Source organism: Hippocampus guttulatus, chromosome 22 (assembly GCF_054856545.1).
Source record: "Hippocampus guttulatus isolate MCC_2025c chromosome 22, RoL_Hgut_1.0, whole genome shotgun sequence".
Lineage (NCBI taxonomy): Eukaryota > Metazoa > Chordata > Actinopteri > Syngnathiformes > Syngnathidae > Hippocampus > Hippocampus guttulatus.
Window position 1 is genome coordinate 280,873 of NC_141282.1, and position 15,228 is coordinate 296,100.

Here is a 15,228-nt window from a genome sequence, read left to right on the forward strand (position 1 = left end):
TCACCGTCTTCATTGTTTATGTCTTGTGACCTGTTGTAACTGTCATATGCTTGTGCAGGAGTTTTTTGCCTCACTCAAATTATCCTCAAAATGAGGGTAGTTCGAGCGTGTGGTTTTTTTCTCCCCCTCTCCCTCCCTTGTGGTTTCTTTCTGACTTTCGGGTTGAGTGAACGCTGGCGCGTTTTGGCTGCCGCGGCTCAACCCGTATTGTTTTGTGTTTTTTGTTATTGTAAAGTGTCCTTGGGTGTCTTGAAAGGCGCTTATAAATAAAATGTATTATTATTATTATAAAGGGGACGTCAAAAAGAAAGTTGTTTTTGTAGTCATGTTAGCGCCCAACAAAACCCGTGATACATGCAAGTTAATATGTGTGTGTGCATTACAATGGATGTATGAGCGTTTGTTTAAGAGCAAAGATGCTTCTTTGCTCTTAAACAAACGCTCATACATACATGGTCTACTACTTTGCAATGTGTGTGTGTGCATCTGTTGCACTGTCTTTGTTTTTGCTGCTCTTTGCACAGGAAGTGGTCACCTTGGCACCTGTGTCACAGATGACAGCATTTCGGTTCTGGTAAAACAGGTCACACCACATCCTTCAAAGGCTGAAATAACTGGAGTTCCCCTGATCTCATTCTGATATAATGCCTAAAATACTGGTTCCAAGTTTTCATGTCCGTTTCAAGTGAACGATTCAAGGAACAGTGACAAATGACACACTCGCACGTTCATTCACAGCAGGTTCCCTTGCTGATCCTTTGTCTAACATGTTGAACAAAGGTTGTTTGTGACGCCTATTGGATATCCATCCATCCATTTTCTAATCCGCTTATCCTCACAAGGGTCGCGGTGCATGCTGGGGTCTATCCCAGCTGTCTTTGGGCAGTAGGCGGCGGACACCTTGAACAGCAGGGTACACAAAGACGAACAAACATCCGCGCTCACACTCACACCTCGGGACAATTTAGAGTCTTCCGTTAACCTGCCATGCATGTTTTTGGACTGTGGGAGGAAACTGTACCCAGAGAAAACCCACGCAGGCACGAAGAGACCATGCAATACCCACACAGTGCATCTGTTGCACTGTCTTTGCTTTTGCTGCTCTTTGCACAGGAAGTGGTCACCTTGGCACCTGTGTCACAGATGACAGCATTTCAGTTCTGGTAAAACAGGTCACACCACCTCCTTCAAAGGCTGAAATAACTGGAGTTCCGCTGATCTCATTCTGATATAATGCCTAAAAAAACGGATTCAGTTTTCATGTCCGTTTCAAGTGACCGATTCAAGGAACAGTGGCAAATGACACACTTGCACGTTCATTCACAGCAGGTTCCCTTGCTGATCCTTGGTCTAACATGTTGAATGAAGGTCGCCTATTGGATATCCATCCATCCATTTTCTAATCCGCTTATCCTCACAAGGGTCGCGGCGCATGCTGGGGTCTATCCCAGCTGTCTTTGGACATCTTGAACAGCAAGGTACACAAAGACGGTGCATTCTCCTTCACATAACTTCCTTCCATCCATTCATCCAAGCATTTGCAGTAAAAATCCCAGTGCTTCATTTGTTTAATGCAACATGTGACCTCTTCCCGAATTGTCAAGGAGTATTCCCAACACAAATTTGTCCCATTTTGGACAGACCTAACTTCAGATCAGAAAGAAGGAGAGGACATTGAAATACATGAAGGAATCCATATGGAGTCTCAAATCAGATTAGGAAAGGAGCACATCTGAGACTCATGACAGAGTGAGCGGCAAGAAAAATCGAAAAATCATCCTCAGTGAGTTACAAAGTATGTTTTTAGGCCCGCTGGGCCACAACGGGACAAAACAATATCATTTTGAGCACGAAAACAGTCTGTTGTTAGGCTGAGTTCCAGCTCTGCGACAGTGTGACCCATCTCATCCTGTGAGGCCACGCCCCCGATGTATGTGACGAGATGAGGCGGTTGCAAGAGTTTTTGTGCAGGCACGCCAGTGGATGTGTCAGCGTGGGCTGCAAGGCGCAGTAGAAGACTCCCGAGTCGCTGGGCTTCACACGCTCGATACGCAGAGGAGCTTGCCGAGCACTGGCATTCATGCTGCAGCGATACCTGTCAGCGTATTTTTCTGCCGTCTTGCCTTGACCAATCTTAAATCGGCTCAGGATGAACTCGGGAGCTGCGTTGGCTTCTTGTTTGTACCAGAAGATGTAGTCGTTGCTCACCGATGTGACGTAGCTGCAGTCCGGCGTCACTGTTGCACCCTCCACAGTGTGGACGTCCACTTTGGGCTGGTGCACGGTCTGGCCGCTGCTTCCTGTCACAAAAAGGCAACAAATGCGGTGGAGACATCAGTTGAAAGTGCCGTTGACCGCACATGACCTTACAAAGACTCCAAGCAGCCATCAGCACACATACAAGCACCCGACTCATGTCTGCACCCGCAGTCTGCATGAACGCTGACTTCTGGCTGAGGAGGCGGGGGTCTTCATTTCCTGAGGCAGAGACATCACACCCGCACATTGGAAGCCTGGCGCTGCTGTGAGAAGAGGAAGAGTGACCCCCTGAGTCGCAGCAGCGCACTGTGGTTCTTGTGTCTTGTCTCAACGTCATCTTTTGTCTTGTCTGCGTCTTCTTTTCGAGAATACTGGCCGAGAAGCGGCCAGTGGTGGAGGGGAAAAGAAGGCTTCCTCTGGTACACAAACAGGCGGACAAGTTTCCCTCAAAATCACAATGTGGTCTTTTGCTGATGTCACACCACTGTGACAAGAAATCTATCAACAGATGTCAAGGAAATTGAAAATCCTACTGTGTTGGCAGAAATTGCTCTGTGATCTGATTCCGTTTCGTTCATTCTCTCAATTGAAAATCATGCTTCATTTTAATAACATGCACACTTAAAATATATATATTTTTCCTCAAACGTCACAGCGATTTGTGATTGAATAATCATGAATGCAGAGGTGGGAGCTTCACCCACATATGCAACAGCTCCCGCCTTCAGGTGCGGGAGGAATGTAACAAGTTTTCAGATTCACCATTGCCAATGATGGTTACACAGTGGGATATATCCAACCACTCGTCCGTGCCAAGACCGCTGCGGTATCAAAAATAGTCCGGAAATAGTGGTCATTCTTCGATGAAAATTACGGACGAAACTCGAATTGTCGGCGAAAAGGAGCATCCGTCACTCAAGATTGCACTCCATTTCTTTAATACATTTTGGCAAACGACATCATGACATTTTGCACAGATTGAATTCTACCTTCCGCATTGTTTATCAATAATCTTTCTTTTAAAAAAAAAAAATCAATCTGTCAGCGATCCTTTGGAAAGAGGAAAAAAAGAAAATATCTCAAAACAAAGATCAGACTTCCAATGTGGGAGCAAAACATCTCAGACGGCATCACTGACTTTGAGTCGTAACGCAAGGGGCGAGTGGAATGATTCGCAGAGGAATTTGACTTCTGCTCCAAAAGAAAGGAAACAAATTAATGTTGTCAGACAAACCCGACCAAGCGGAAGGATTGGTTTTGCCTAACTGAGTGTTTGTAAGAGATTCGGAGAAGGAAATTGATCTTTCGTGAGTGTCCACTTGAACTCGGATCCTCTGCGGCTTCACCGATGGAATGTAGGCTCCGGATACGTCTGCAAACCCTTTGTACTCACCACCAAACAAGCCAATGCCGTATGCGGCCATAGAATTTGGCAAACAGCAGGAAGCGACGAAGCTCCTCGAAATCCTTCTTAATCTTGCTTTCCATCCGCTGCCTCTGGATCTTGATGTATGCCGCTTGTTCATTGCAGTCGTCTCGGATCTCGTTCAAAACTTCCAGTCTTTCCTTTGCCCCCTGCAGACCTTCCCAGAGTTTCTCTTTGTTACTTTTGAGAACTTCCTCGAGGGGACGGAATGTGTGGCCGGCGTGTTTTTCTGCATCTCTGCAGACGAGGCACACAAGCTCCTGGTGGTCCAAACAGAAGAGTTTCAGTATCTCCTTGTGCAAACTGCAGACGTCTTCCGCCTCAACTGAGGCTTTTGAAAAGGCCTCACACACATTCCTCAGGGCCAAGTTTAAAGGGACATCCATCAAACTAAACTCAGTTCTACAGACTGGACATGACTGATGTCCCTTCCGCTCCCACCACTGCTGCACACACGTGCGGCAGAAGCTGTGACTACAAGGCAGTACGACAGGATCTGTAAAGATTTCCAAACAGGTCGGACATACTAGGTAGTCCGCAACTCTTCTCGCCATGGTCCTCGCGAAGACACCCAGTCTGCAAGCTTGCAACTTTGGCTGTCAGGAGAGCTGCCGTGCGTTGGCTTCAGTCATGAGGGAAGGAATCGTTTGTCACCAAGTGGACTTCCTGGTTTTCGTTTTCTGACTTGACGGCAGCCAAAAGCACACCGTTATCTGGGATCACACAAAATGAGGTTTATTATCACTTGCGCATGCACACACACACACACACACACTGAAGCGCGCGCACTCACATGCATGCGCACAAAAACATTCCAATAAAACAAGTCACACCGAGCAAAATCAAATTAGGATTCAAGCACCAAAAAACACTGCAACAAAGTTTCCCCGACATGGAGCCGCAGGAGAAGAAAACGAAAGCAAAATGCAGTCCTGAAAGCTAACTTGCTCGGAAAAATAAAAGAGGATAAAAAGGGCTTGTAAGGAGATGGCAGCTTACCTGTCCTGCTTTGTATTCAATGTGAAGGGAGCGACGAAAGAAAACACAATGAGCTCACTGAAACAACGAACCTGCCAAACTGGCTTCACCACACTACAAAAATAGCAAAACAACTGATGAACTAAAATGAATGACATACGATAAAATGAACTAAAATGTTGACCTCACTTTTGCCTTTCTTCTTACTGCAACTCGCCGAAGATCCGCTCTGGGACGGCAAGAATTTTTAATTGTTTTTTTTTTTTTTTTTTTACATTTTGCTTCCAATATTTGTAGCTGAGGAAGCGAGGAAGAAAAATCATTTGACACAAATAATATGAATGCATCAGCAGCCCCCCCTCCAAAAAAAAAAAGAAAAAAACTAACACAAGTTTTAAGTCATTCTTTTTCGACAACACAGTCGAAAAATAATGACACAGAGAGCAGAGCAGTGAGGGAGATGAAACAGAACCAGTGAATTAGTGAAAGTTATCTTGGTTACAAAGACAAATAAATACAATGATTTTTTCAGATGTGGGTCACTATCACACAACGGAATGTCTACAAAATCATTTGTTGCGAAATATTTGTAAAAATTCAATTTGTAGCATCTGCAACGTCCGTGATGACCCGCCACAGTACCACACTGGCCCAGGGCCATTAGGCCACCGTGAATGTCGGACCCTGTGCCATTTTAAAGGCATTACTTACGGCCACCTGGTCACATCAAGTTAGATGCGATCTATCTTTTGAGGACAACAGAGCCAACGTGATGTCATCAGTCGAAGAACAGAATGAGGCCAGAGCTGGTGGGCGTGGCCAATGTGGTTGCACCTTTCTGTCACAGCGTGAGTTGTTGCAAGAAGGCTGCTCGAGGCTACAAGATTTTCTTTGGGGGCGGGACAAGTATGGCCTTGGAAACGGATATAACAAGATGAAATATGTTCTCCATGTGATCATGCAAACAATGTGATGATATAATTTACGTGTAAGGTTCAAAACAGATCACATGCAGTTCTTGTTAAGGGAGCAACTAATGTGTGACAGGATGCAACAGGTTGCTTTTTGAAAGTGGAGCCAGATTGACGGTGGAAAGTTGGAAGTGGGATTCTGATTCTGATTCTGATTTTTTTGAAAGAGTATACTTAGTTTTTTAAAATCTGAAACTGATATTTAGCTACTGCATAGTTTTTTTGTTTTTGTTTGAGTCTCAAATTGTGTGAAGGTGTTCTACAAATGCCTTAGGAACATTCGTGGCCCAAATATATCATCCAGAAGGGGAGAGCTTGCACTTTTGCAATATTAATGCACTTTGCGAGCACCAATCTCGTACAGGGACCCTCGCGAGTCAATTTCTGCTCCAACAAAATCCTTCAACTGCCCTGATTTTAAAAATGGAGTGGGGGGAGTCGCTTGGATTGGTCATACATATTCCATACTCTGTTCAAGAAAACTTTTGACACAACTTCCCATGTGATGTGAGAATGTGGTTGATGTTTTAGGGGAGGACTTTGAGCCATACTTCAACAAACTTGAGGCCAGCAACCTGACGGCATGTCTCACTCCTGACACAATGCAAAGAGGGCGGGAAAAGGACACACCTATTCGAGGAGTCTTGTGCCAAATATCGGACGACTCGTTATACAACCAGGTGGGACTGCTCCTAGCCCAACATAACGACACATTCGAGGAAGGTGAAGAGCGTGGAGCACAGCCTCCAGTCATCTTAATGGAGTCACCACCTCAAATCTGCTTCCTATTTTGGCACCACAGGTGACAGTGGACAAGGGCGGTGCCGGGACGCGTTATTGCCAGGTTAGTATTGAAAGTCCGAGAGATGCGGTCTTGTCTACGCAGGGATCGTCTCTAATTAATGAATTTGGGGTCCTTTTTTTCTTGACTTCGGGGATCCGACCTCCCAGTTCAAAGCAGCGTTCAAAAATTCCCTTCTGCCCGTATTTAAGATATGTTATCATGAAAGTCAACATTTGAATACAGACAAAACTTCCTTTTTCGGGTTCCTATTTTTCAATCTCATTCCAGGGAAATTGTGCCTCACCAATCATGAATCCCACCATTATTGTGATTGGTGATATTGAAGAAGACTTGGCTGATCCAAGCTTTTTGACCAAGGAGAACTTTATTGGCCAGCAAGCAACACACAGCATCAAACAATAGGTATGGGTGCTTCATAAATTAAATGGCAAAATGGAAAATGCCCATTTTATTCAGGATCACATTCAATAAGACTATAAAACACATAACTCGATACGTGGGGTGCTATCCAGAGGACAGTTCAATTTTGAGAAACGAAAACAAGAACTAATACAAATGACCAAGCCCCCTTTGAAAACAAATTAAAACAAACGACAAAAAGCCCAACTCAAAGTCAAATACAAAGTAACTAGTATGTAGAATCTAAAACTATTAGAATGCCAAAAACAACGTAAAAATTTCTAATTCATTTTAACAGCAATAAAACTTTTCAATGCAGTCAAGAAAAAGAAAAGTACGTAAAAGTATAAAATTCAATCAGTCTTGGTGCATGAAATCATGAAGCTTGATCAGATGGGAGGTGAAAACTTCATTGCTGACTGTTCATCTCATTAACACACTTGTGATTCTTCATCTGATATGTCCGTGAGAATTTTTGCCCACAAACTGAGCAGGAAAAAGGTTTCTCACCTGTGTGGGTTCTTGAGTGTACTTTTAAGTCTCTCTTCTGAGAGAAACTTTGGCCACAAACTGAGCAGAAAAAGGGTTTCTCACCAGTGTGGGTTCTGGAGTGACTTATCAAGCCTCCCTCCTGAGAGAATAATTGCCCACAATCTGAACAGGCAAAGGGTTTCTCACCAGTATGTGTTCTTGTGTGACGTTTTAAGCTTCCCTTCTCAGATAATCTTTGGCCACAAACTAAGCAGGCAAAAGGTTTCTCACCTGTGTGTATTCTTACGTGCCTTTTCAAGTGTGCCTTGGCTGAGAAACTTTGGCCACAAACTGAGCAGGAAAAAGGACTTCTCCCCAGTATGGATTCTTGTGTGAATCGTTAAGGTTCCCTTCCGAGAGAATTTCCGGCCACAGTCTGAACAGGTGAGTGGTTTGTCACCAGTGTTAAATCCAGCTTCTTTCACCTTAGACAGCTGGCCAAAATAAAACCTCTCCTCTCACATGAACACTTTGAGATGGTAATTCATGCCTTTGTCACATCCCGGCTCGATTACTGCAATGCCCTTTACTTTGGAGTCAGCCAGTCCTCCATTAAGCGCCTTCAGCTGGTCCAGAATGCCGCCGCTCGCCTCTTGACTGGTACTCGTAAGAGGGAGCACATAACTCCTACTCTGGCATCCCTTCACTGGCTCCCCATTCATTTTAGAGTTATTTTCAAGATCCTCTTATTTGTTTTCAAATCTCTGAATAATCTCGCGCCACCTTACCTCTCTGAGCTCATCCGCCCCTACACGCCTGCCCGGCGCCTCAGGTCTGTGGACCAGACTTTATTAGAAGTACCAAGAACTAAACTGAGGCTCAGAGGGGATCGAGCCTTTTCTGTTGCTGGTCCCTCTCTCTGGAATGACCTCCCACTAAACATTCGGCAAGCCTCCTCGCTGCCCATCTTCAAAACCCTCCTCAAAACTCACTTGTATTCTTTGGCATTCGACTCAGCATGACTTAGATTTGTTCTTGGTTTTACTGTTTGGTGCTTTCTACCGCCTTTATTACCGATTTGTCTTACTGTTTATTGTGCATGTTAAATTGCTCCATGTACAGCACTTTGTATGCAGCGATGGCTGTTTGAAAGTGCTCTATAAATACTGTTGACTTGACTTGACTTGTTGACAGTGTGGGTTCTCATATGTCTTTTCAAAGTGCTCCTACAGGTACAATTCCAGGGTTTGTTGTCAGTGTGACATGTCAGATCACCATCAGACTCTTCATCCACATCATCATTCTCATTGAATAATTGTGAGATTATGCCATATCAAGTCAAGTCAACTTTATTGTCAAATGTGCTCAATGTGCAACATACAGCACAGATTACATTTCTTTCCTCTCAACCACAGGAGAGAGAGGAGCCATTGCGGGTACCCACGCCGTCATCAACAGAACAGTTAACATAAAATGACAAAATAAATCAACACATACAAAACAGACAGTCATGCAATCTTCACCACTTTTCTGCATACACTTTGTTCTTTGATGCAGTTGTAGATGAAAGAGGAGAGCATGAAAGTGTCCTTTCACCAGTGGAACAAAGACATCATGCTGAATTATATAACATCAAATGGATTAAAGATTTCAGACAAAGAAAAAAATTATGAATATGAAACATATTTCTTCATATTTGTCAGGTCTTTTCTGTCCTATGGTTGTTTTGTATGGATGGTTTTGGAATGCCAGAGGAAGCCTTCGCGGCCGCAATTCAAATTGCAATTCAAAGCACAAGAATTGTGAGGCAGACATGCTAACCACTTGGGTACCATGCTGCTAAAATGTTGGATTGCTCCTCTGCTCTTATTTTCTGACGTAAATGTCAATTTAATCCCCTTTTCCGTTAACTTAGAAGTTAAGCGTGAATCGTATTTTTTTTTAAATATTAATGGTTGAAGGTACATTGTGGCGGCTACCCCCGTACTCGTTGGTGGACACCAGCCGTAAGGGATGCCGTCAAGCAGAAGAAGGAGTCCTATCGGGCGCTTATGGCCTGTGGGACCCAGAGGCAGCTGACGGGTATCGACTGGCCAAGCGGAATGCAGCTTCGGTGGTCGCCGAGGCAAAAACTCGGGCGTGGAAGAGTTCGGTGAGGCCATGGAAGCCGACTTCCGGATGGCTTCGAGGAAATTCTGGTCTACCATCCGATGTCTCAGGAGGGGGAAGCAGTGCACCACCAATACTGTGTACAGTGGAGATGGGGCGCTGTTGACCTCGACTCGGGACGTTGTGAGCCGGTGGGCAGAGTACTTCGAAGACCACCTCAACTCCACCAGCAAGCCTTCCTTGGAGGAAGCAGAGTCTGGGGACTCTGAGGTGGGATCTCCTATCTCTGTGGTCGAAGTCACCGATGTGGTTAAAAGCTCTTTGTCTCGGTGGCAGGTGGATGAGATCCGCCCAGAGTTCCTCAAGGCTCTGGATGTTGTGGGGCTGTCCTGGTTGACACGCCTCTGCAACATCCCGTGGTCAGCGGGGAGAGGGCCTCTGGATTGGCAGACCGGGGTGGTGGACCGGAGGGTGTGATCCAACTACAGAGGGATCACACTCCTCAGCCTCCCTGTTTTTTCAGAGGTGCTGGAGAGGAGGGTCCGTCAGGAAGTCGAGCCTCAGATTCAGGAGGAGCAGTGTGATTTTCGTCCGGCCGTGGAACAGTGGACCAGCTCTACACCCTTAGCAGGGTCCTCGAGGGTATGTGGGAATTCGCCCAACCAGTCTACATGTGTTTTGTGGACTTGGAGAAGGCGTTTGACCGTGTCCCTCGGGGAGTTCTGTGGGGGGTGCTTCGTGGGTATGGGGTACCAAACCCCCTGATACAGGCTGTTCGGTCACTATACCACCGATGTCAGAGTTTGGTTCGTATTGCCGGCAGTAAGTTGGAATCGTATCCAGTGAGGGTAGGACTCTGCCAAGGCTGCCCCTTGTCGCTGATTCTGTTCATAACCTTTATGGACCGAATTTCTAGGCGCAGCCGAAGCGTTGAGGGGGTCCGTTTTGGTGTCCTCAGTATTGCATCTCTGCGTTTTGCAGATGATGTGGTCCTTTTGGCTCCTTCAAGCAGGGCTCTCCAACTCTCACTGGAGCGTTTCGCAGCCGAGTGTGAAGTGCTTGGGATGAAAATCAGCACCTCCAAAACTGAAACAATGGTCCTCAGTCGGAAAAGGGTGGAGTGCCCCCTCCGGGTCGGGGAGGAGATCTTGCCCCAAGTGGAGGAGTTTAAGTATCTTGGGGTCTTGTTCACGAGTGAAGGCAGGAGGGAGCGAGAGATCGACAGGCGGATCCATGCAGCGTCTGCTGTGATGCGGACTTTGTATCGGTCTGTTGGGGTAAAGAAGGAGCTGAGCCAAAGGGCGAAGCTCTCAATTTACCGGTCGATCTACGTTCCAACCCTCATCTATGGTCACGAGCTATGGGTCGTGACCGAAAGAACGAGATCCCGGATACAAGCGGCCGAAATGAGCTTTCTCCGCAGGGTGTCCGGGCTCTCCCTTAGAGATAAGGTGAGAAGCTCGGTCATCCGGGAGGGGCTCAGAGTCGAGCCACTTCTCCTCCACATCGAGAGGAGCCAGATGAGGTGGCTTGGGCATCTGATTCGGATGCCTCCTGAATGCCTCCCTGGTGAGGTGTTCCGGGCATGTCCCACTGGGAGGAGACCCCGAGTACGACCCAGGACACGCTGGAGAGACTATGTCACCCAGCTGGCCTGGGAACGCCTCGGGATCCCCTGGGGAGAGCTGGAAGAAGTAGCTAGGGAGAGGGAAGTCTGGGCTTCCCTGCTAAAGCTGCTGCCCCCGCGACCCGGCCCCGGATAAGCGGTAGAAGATGGATGGATGGATGAATGAAAGATACATTGTCATCCTTTTGTTGACGTCCCATATCCTATCCCGTCTGCCTATCCTTACATGAATCCTGATTCCTGTGCCTAGGACATGCACAGAAGGATTCTCTTTCATATAAACAGTGCAATATTATTTTCAACAGGGCAGTTCTCTCTCTAAGCGAGTGAGTAAGAAGTCAACAAACCTGTTCTGCGTACTGCAGCACGTGGCTGCTGACAAAGAACTTCCAAGAGTTGACGAAGACGTTCGTTTTCCTCTTTTGGGCCACAGAGTTCCTCCGTGTACTTTGTTATGTTCCTTGCGTACATTTTCACACGAGAACCCCAAGCGTCTCTTACTGGATCTCTGTTCAGCGATGTGTTGCAGTCTCTTTGACAGCTGCGAAGCGAGTCACATTCCTCTAACTCGGGGGTTGGCAGCCTGTGGCTCTGGACCCGCATGCGGCTCTTTAGCGCCGACCTAGTGGCTCCCTGGAGCTTTTTCAAAAATATTTGAAAAAACGATACAAACCACATGTGCTTGCAAAAGGCAAGGGAAAACAAAAGAACACAAAATCAGAACAAGGAAAAGTCAATGGCAGGAAAACCAAAACACATCAAGGATAATGCTCCAAATCAAGAACAATGAATGAATGGAAAAGAAATAAGGAGATACTTAACCGGACTGTGACGATGAGCAATTTCAAATGAGGTCGAGTAAACAAGCACTTGGCATTGGTACGAGAGTTGAGAGCAAGGCAAATATCTGACAATTGGTGATAGCTTGGAGGTCTCTTTTAACAGGTGACAGATAATGACATGAGGAACAGGTGCGGAACGAGAGAGAAAGAACCTCCACTGCCAGCTGCTGGAGACGAGACAAAACCACGACGGTACTCCCACTACCCCACCAATGGACGCCTCCTGGACAACCTGGCTCTACAGTACTTAGGAAATTAGTTTTCCTCAGTAGAGGTACCACTCTACTTCCGAAATTAATTGGTTCTGGAAGAAATGTTTTCATATCTTGAGATTTCTTTCGTAACTAGAGGCAATAATTTCCTGTTGAGGCATTTCGTAACTTGAAAATTTCGTTTGAAGAGACGTTTGTAAGTAGAAGTACTAGTGTAAAAGTAAAAGGCAGCTTGGGACTGGGCTTCACGTAATCAGGGAGGAGCTTCAGTCACGCGATGAGATTGTGAGTTCAGAGCTAGAGTTCAGAAGGAGAAGCAGAGTTGACTACTACAAAAGTAAAGTCCTTCAATACAAATATATTTGTAATGTTTTTTTTTAAATAAGGAAATTTTAGTTGGCACCAAATACCCAAATTAATATAAATAAATAATCATTAAAAAATCATAATAATTAATGCCACAACAATGAACAAATAAACACGGTGGATCATCTGAAATTTTCACTTGGACTTGAGTTCCTCATACATATTGAAGCATTGATCCTGTATTCAGTAATACAAGACAAAATGTCCAGGGATTCTACAGTGAAATATAGTTTTGAACCAGGGTCCAAACATTTTCTAAATGATGTAATTATGTATGCTTATATTTACAATGCAGGTACAGGAAATTTTCAGGATTAATATTGTACAGAAATTATTGTATGAATTGAAAATTGGTGTGGAGTTTGTAGCAGTTAGGCGAGGCAATAAAACAGTGTGAAATTTTGGTTTTTCAAGGTGTTTTTTCTCTGGTTTCACAGAGAATCTTCAGTGAAAGATTCTTAGATTTTTTGTTCAAAAGCAGGTGGCCACAATACACAACAAAAACATATTATGCTGGTGTGTGTTAATATATTATTTTCCATTACAATATGGATTGTCTTGAACAAGATATAAAGCTTTATAAAAAAATAAAAATTAAAAATGTATTTTATTTTTTTTTCAGGTCTGTGTCTGGATCTGTAGTTGGATACCCCAGGTGGCGTAGTGTGCCTGAGATCTGGTCTCGCTCCGGGATTGCTAAAATATATTTTGTTATGATTCATTCATTCATTTTCCGAACCGCTTTATCCTCACTAGGGTTGCGGGGGGTGCTGTAGCCTACTGTCTTCGGGCAGTAGGCGGGGGACACCCTGAATCGGTTGCCAGCCAATCGCAGGGCACACAGAGACGAACAACCATCCACGCCCACACTCATACCTAGGGACAATTTAGAGTGTTTGTCAGGTTGGTCCAATTTGACACTCAGGAATACAACACAAGGAGGAGACAGGAGACTCAATTCTGGTACCAGGAGGGAACGAGGAGAAGCGTTCGGTTTCAGTTCTCGGCACGTCACCCTAACGATCTCCTCCTTCACCTCCTCATTTATTGGGAAATCTACTGCATAGGTGTGTCCAACCTAAAGGGTGGGGGCTGTTGAACGCACACTGAACTTGTTCGACTATGTGTGTGTATGTGAGTGTAAATTACGTACATGTGTGCAATTGTTACAAAAACATCACGTTGTAGCTGGTGTTGATGGCTCCATTCACTGTCCAACCTTGCTCACTATTTAGTCTTAACACTTATCTCTTCCCAACCACGTCCTCGGAAAGGTGGTTGCGTCCCTAAACTTCCACACAGTGCACTAAGCATTCTTGAGTCTAAATGTGAGTATATAATGGATAAAAAGGATTATAAATGTGAGTACATAATAAAGAATATATCTTTATTAAAAGCAGAAGCGTTCTTCATTGCAGGCATAGTCAATTAATGATTGCAGGCATAAGCGTTCTTCTTTGCAAGCATAATCAATTTATCATGTCAGGCATAAGCTTTCTTCTTTGCGAGCATAATTCATCAATCAATATCAATATAACAATGATAAACGAATCTATGATAACTAAAAATAATCAACCTATCATTCCCCCCTGTATATCCTACATTTGCTTTATTCAGTGGAGTCATGTAAATGCAACATAGGTAGACCCAGGGGTCGAAAAGAAAGAGGCTATCACCAGATCAAAAACAATCTGAAAAAGAACCCAGGAAAAGACGTTAAACATCGCCCACAACATTCTGATATTTAAATGAGAACAAGTCACCACAACCCGAGCCGTTTTCCACATCAGAATCATTGCCATCCAAAAGTAACAGCAGAGGGTACACTCCATTCACTTTAGACGTCGTGGGTGCCATAACCGTAGTGATAAATTGGATAAGCAGAGCTATTGATACAGGGACCGCAGCAAATCCACACAATGTCGAGATAGCTGAGAGAAAAGAATTTGAAAGATTAAGACATAACACACCAGTATGTTACGTGACAAAGGTCTTACTCCATAACTCTGATGACAAGGGCATGGTCACGCCGGAGCGATCCGGTTCAGTGTGCGGGGCCCTCAGGGCGTGGTTGAACAGCACCGCTCACCACATATCGCACACGCTCGATTGGCCTCAGCCAAGAGCACATTGACCGCTATGCAGTCCCGGAACACCATCAGAGAGATGACTGTCAATTGCTGTTTTACTTCCAATCGCCAAAAAGGCTTCCACAGTATAATTTGCAAGCTTCTGGACACTGTAGTGGAGGTAGCAGATCCCGTCAGCACGTTTATAAAAATGAACCCCAATCGTGCAGCAACCTGGTTAACCAATTTATACTCATCTGGTACGCCACGAGGAACCCCAATTACACCAACGTAGATGGAATCTCAAATATCCTCTCCTGTGGACGATAAATAGTCATTGGTAAAAGCAGTGACACCAATGCGCAAACACCAGTGACAACCCTTAAAGCAGAGCTCTTTCATGATTTCTCCCAAAGAAAAAGAAAAACTCTCGGCCGCGATAATCATCATTTGCCTTCAAAATCAGTAGAAGTACACTACTGCATTACATTGTATCCACATCAACATAAAATAAAAATAAAAGAAATATAGTTCAACTTTCAGCAGAGAATAACTATATTAACGTCGGGTTGTTTTCTTTTACCATCAAAGAAAAGATCCTAAACGCATAAAATCACCTAAGAAATGTATTTAAAATCCGAACCTCATGTATCTAAAATCTGAACCTTTATGACCAAATTAATGCACCATTTGA

At 44.8% G+C, this 15,228-nt stretch overlaps 1 protein-coding gene and 1 long non-coding RNA gene across 8 annotated transcripts; one reads left to right on the forward strand and one right to left on the reverse strand.

Moving 5' to 3' along the window:
• Positions 1-1,550: 1,550 nt before the first annotated feature.
• On the reverse strand, positions 1,551-11,663 carry LOC147185884 (E3 ubiquitin-protein ligase TRIM17-like). Of its 7 annotated transcripts, XM_086102954.1 has the most exons (5): positions 4,853-5,435; positions 4,685-4,777; positions 3,653-4,398; positions 2,402-2,522; positions 2,085-2,300 (listed from the first exon to the last, which is right to left on the reverse strand). In XM_086102954.1, exons 3-5 carry the CDS (start codon positions 4,237-4,239, stop codon positions 2,235-2,237), a joined length of 774 nt encoding a protein of 257 aa, XP_085959080.1. In that variant the 5' UTR covers positions 4,240-4,398; positions 4,685-4,777; positions 4,853-5,435; the 3' UTR covers positions 2,085-2,234. The 7 variants fall into 7 exon arrangements, with proteins under 7 accessions (XP_085959084.1, XP_085959085.1, XP_085959080.1 ...); XM_086102956.1 differs by lacking the exons at positions 4,685-4,777; positions 4,853-5,435 and adding an exon at positions 11,393-11,491; XM_086102955.1 differs by lacking the exons at positions 4,685-4,777; positions 4,853-5,435 and adding an exon at positions 4,479-4,678.
• LOC147185885 (uncharacterized) lies at positions 6,332-13,825 on the forward strand. The gene is made up of 3 exons (XR_015099192.1): positions 6,332-6,478; positions 11,991-12,161; positions 13,088-13,825. It is a non-coding gene; the product is annotated as an uncharacterized LOC147185885 (long non-coding RNA).
• Positions 13,826-15,228: the final 1,403 nt, after the last annotated feature.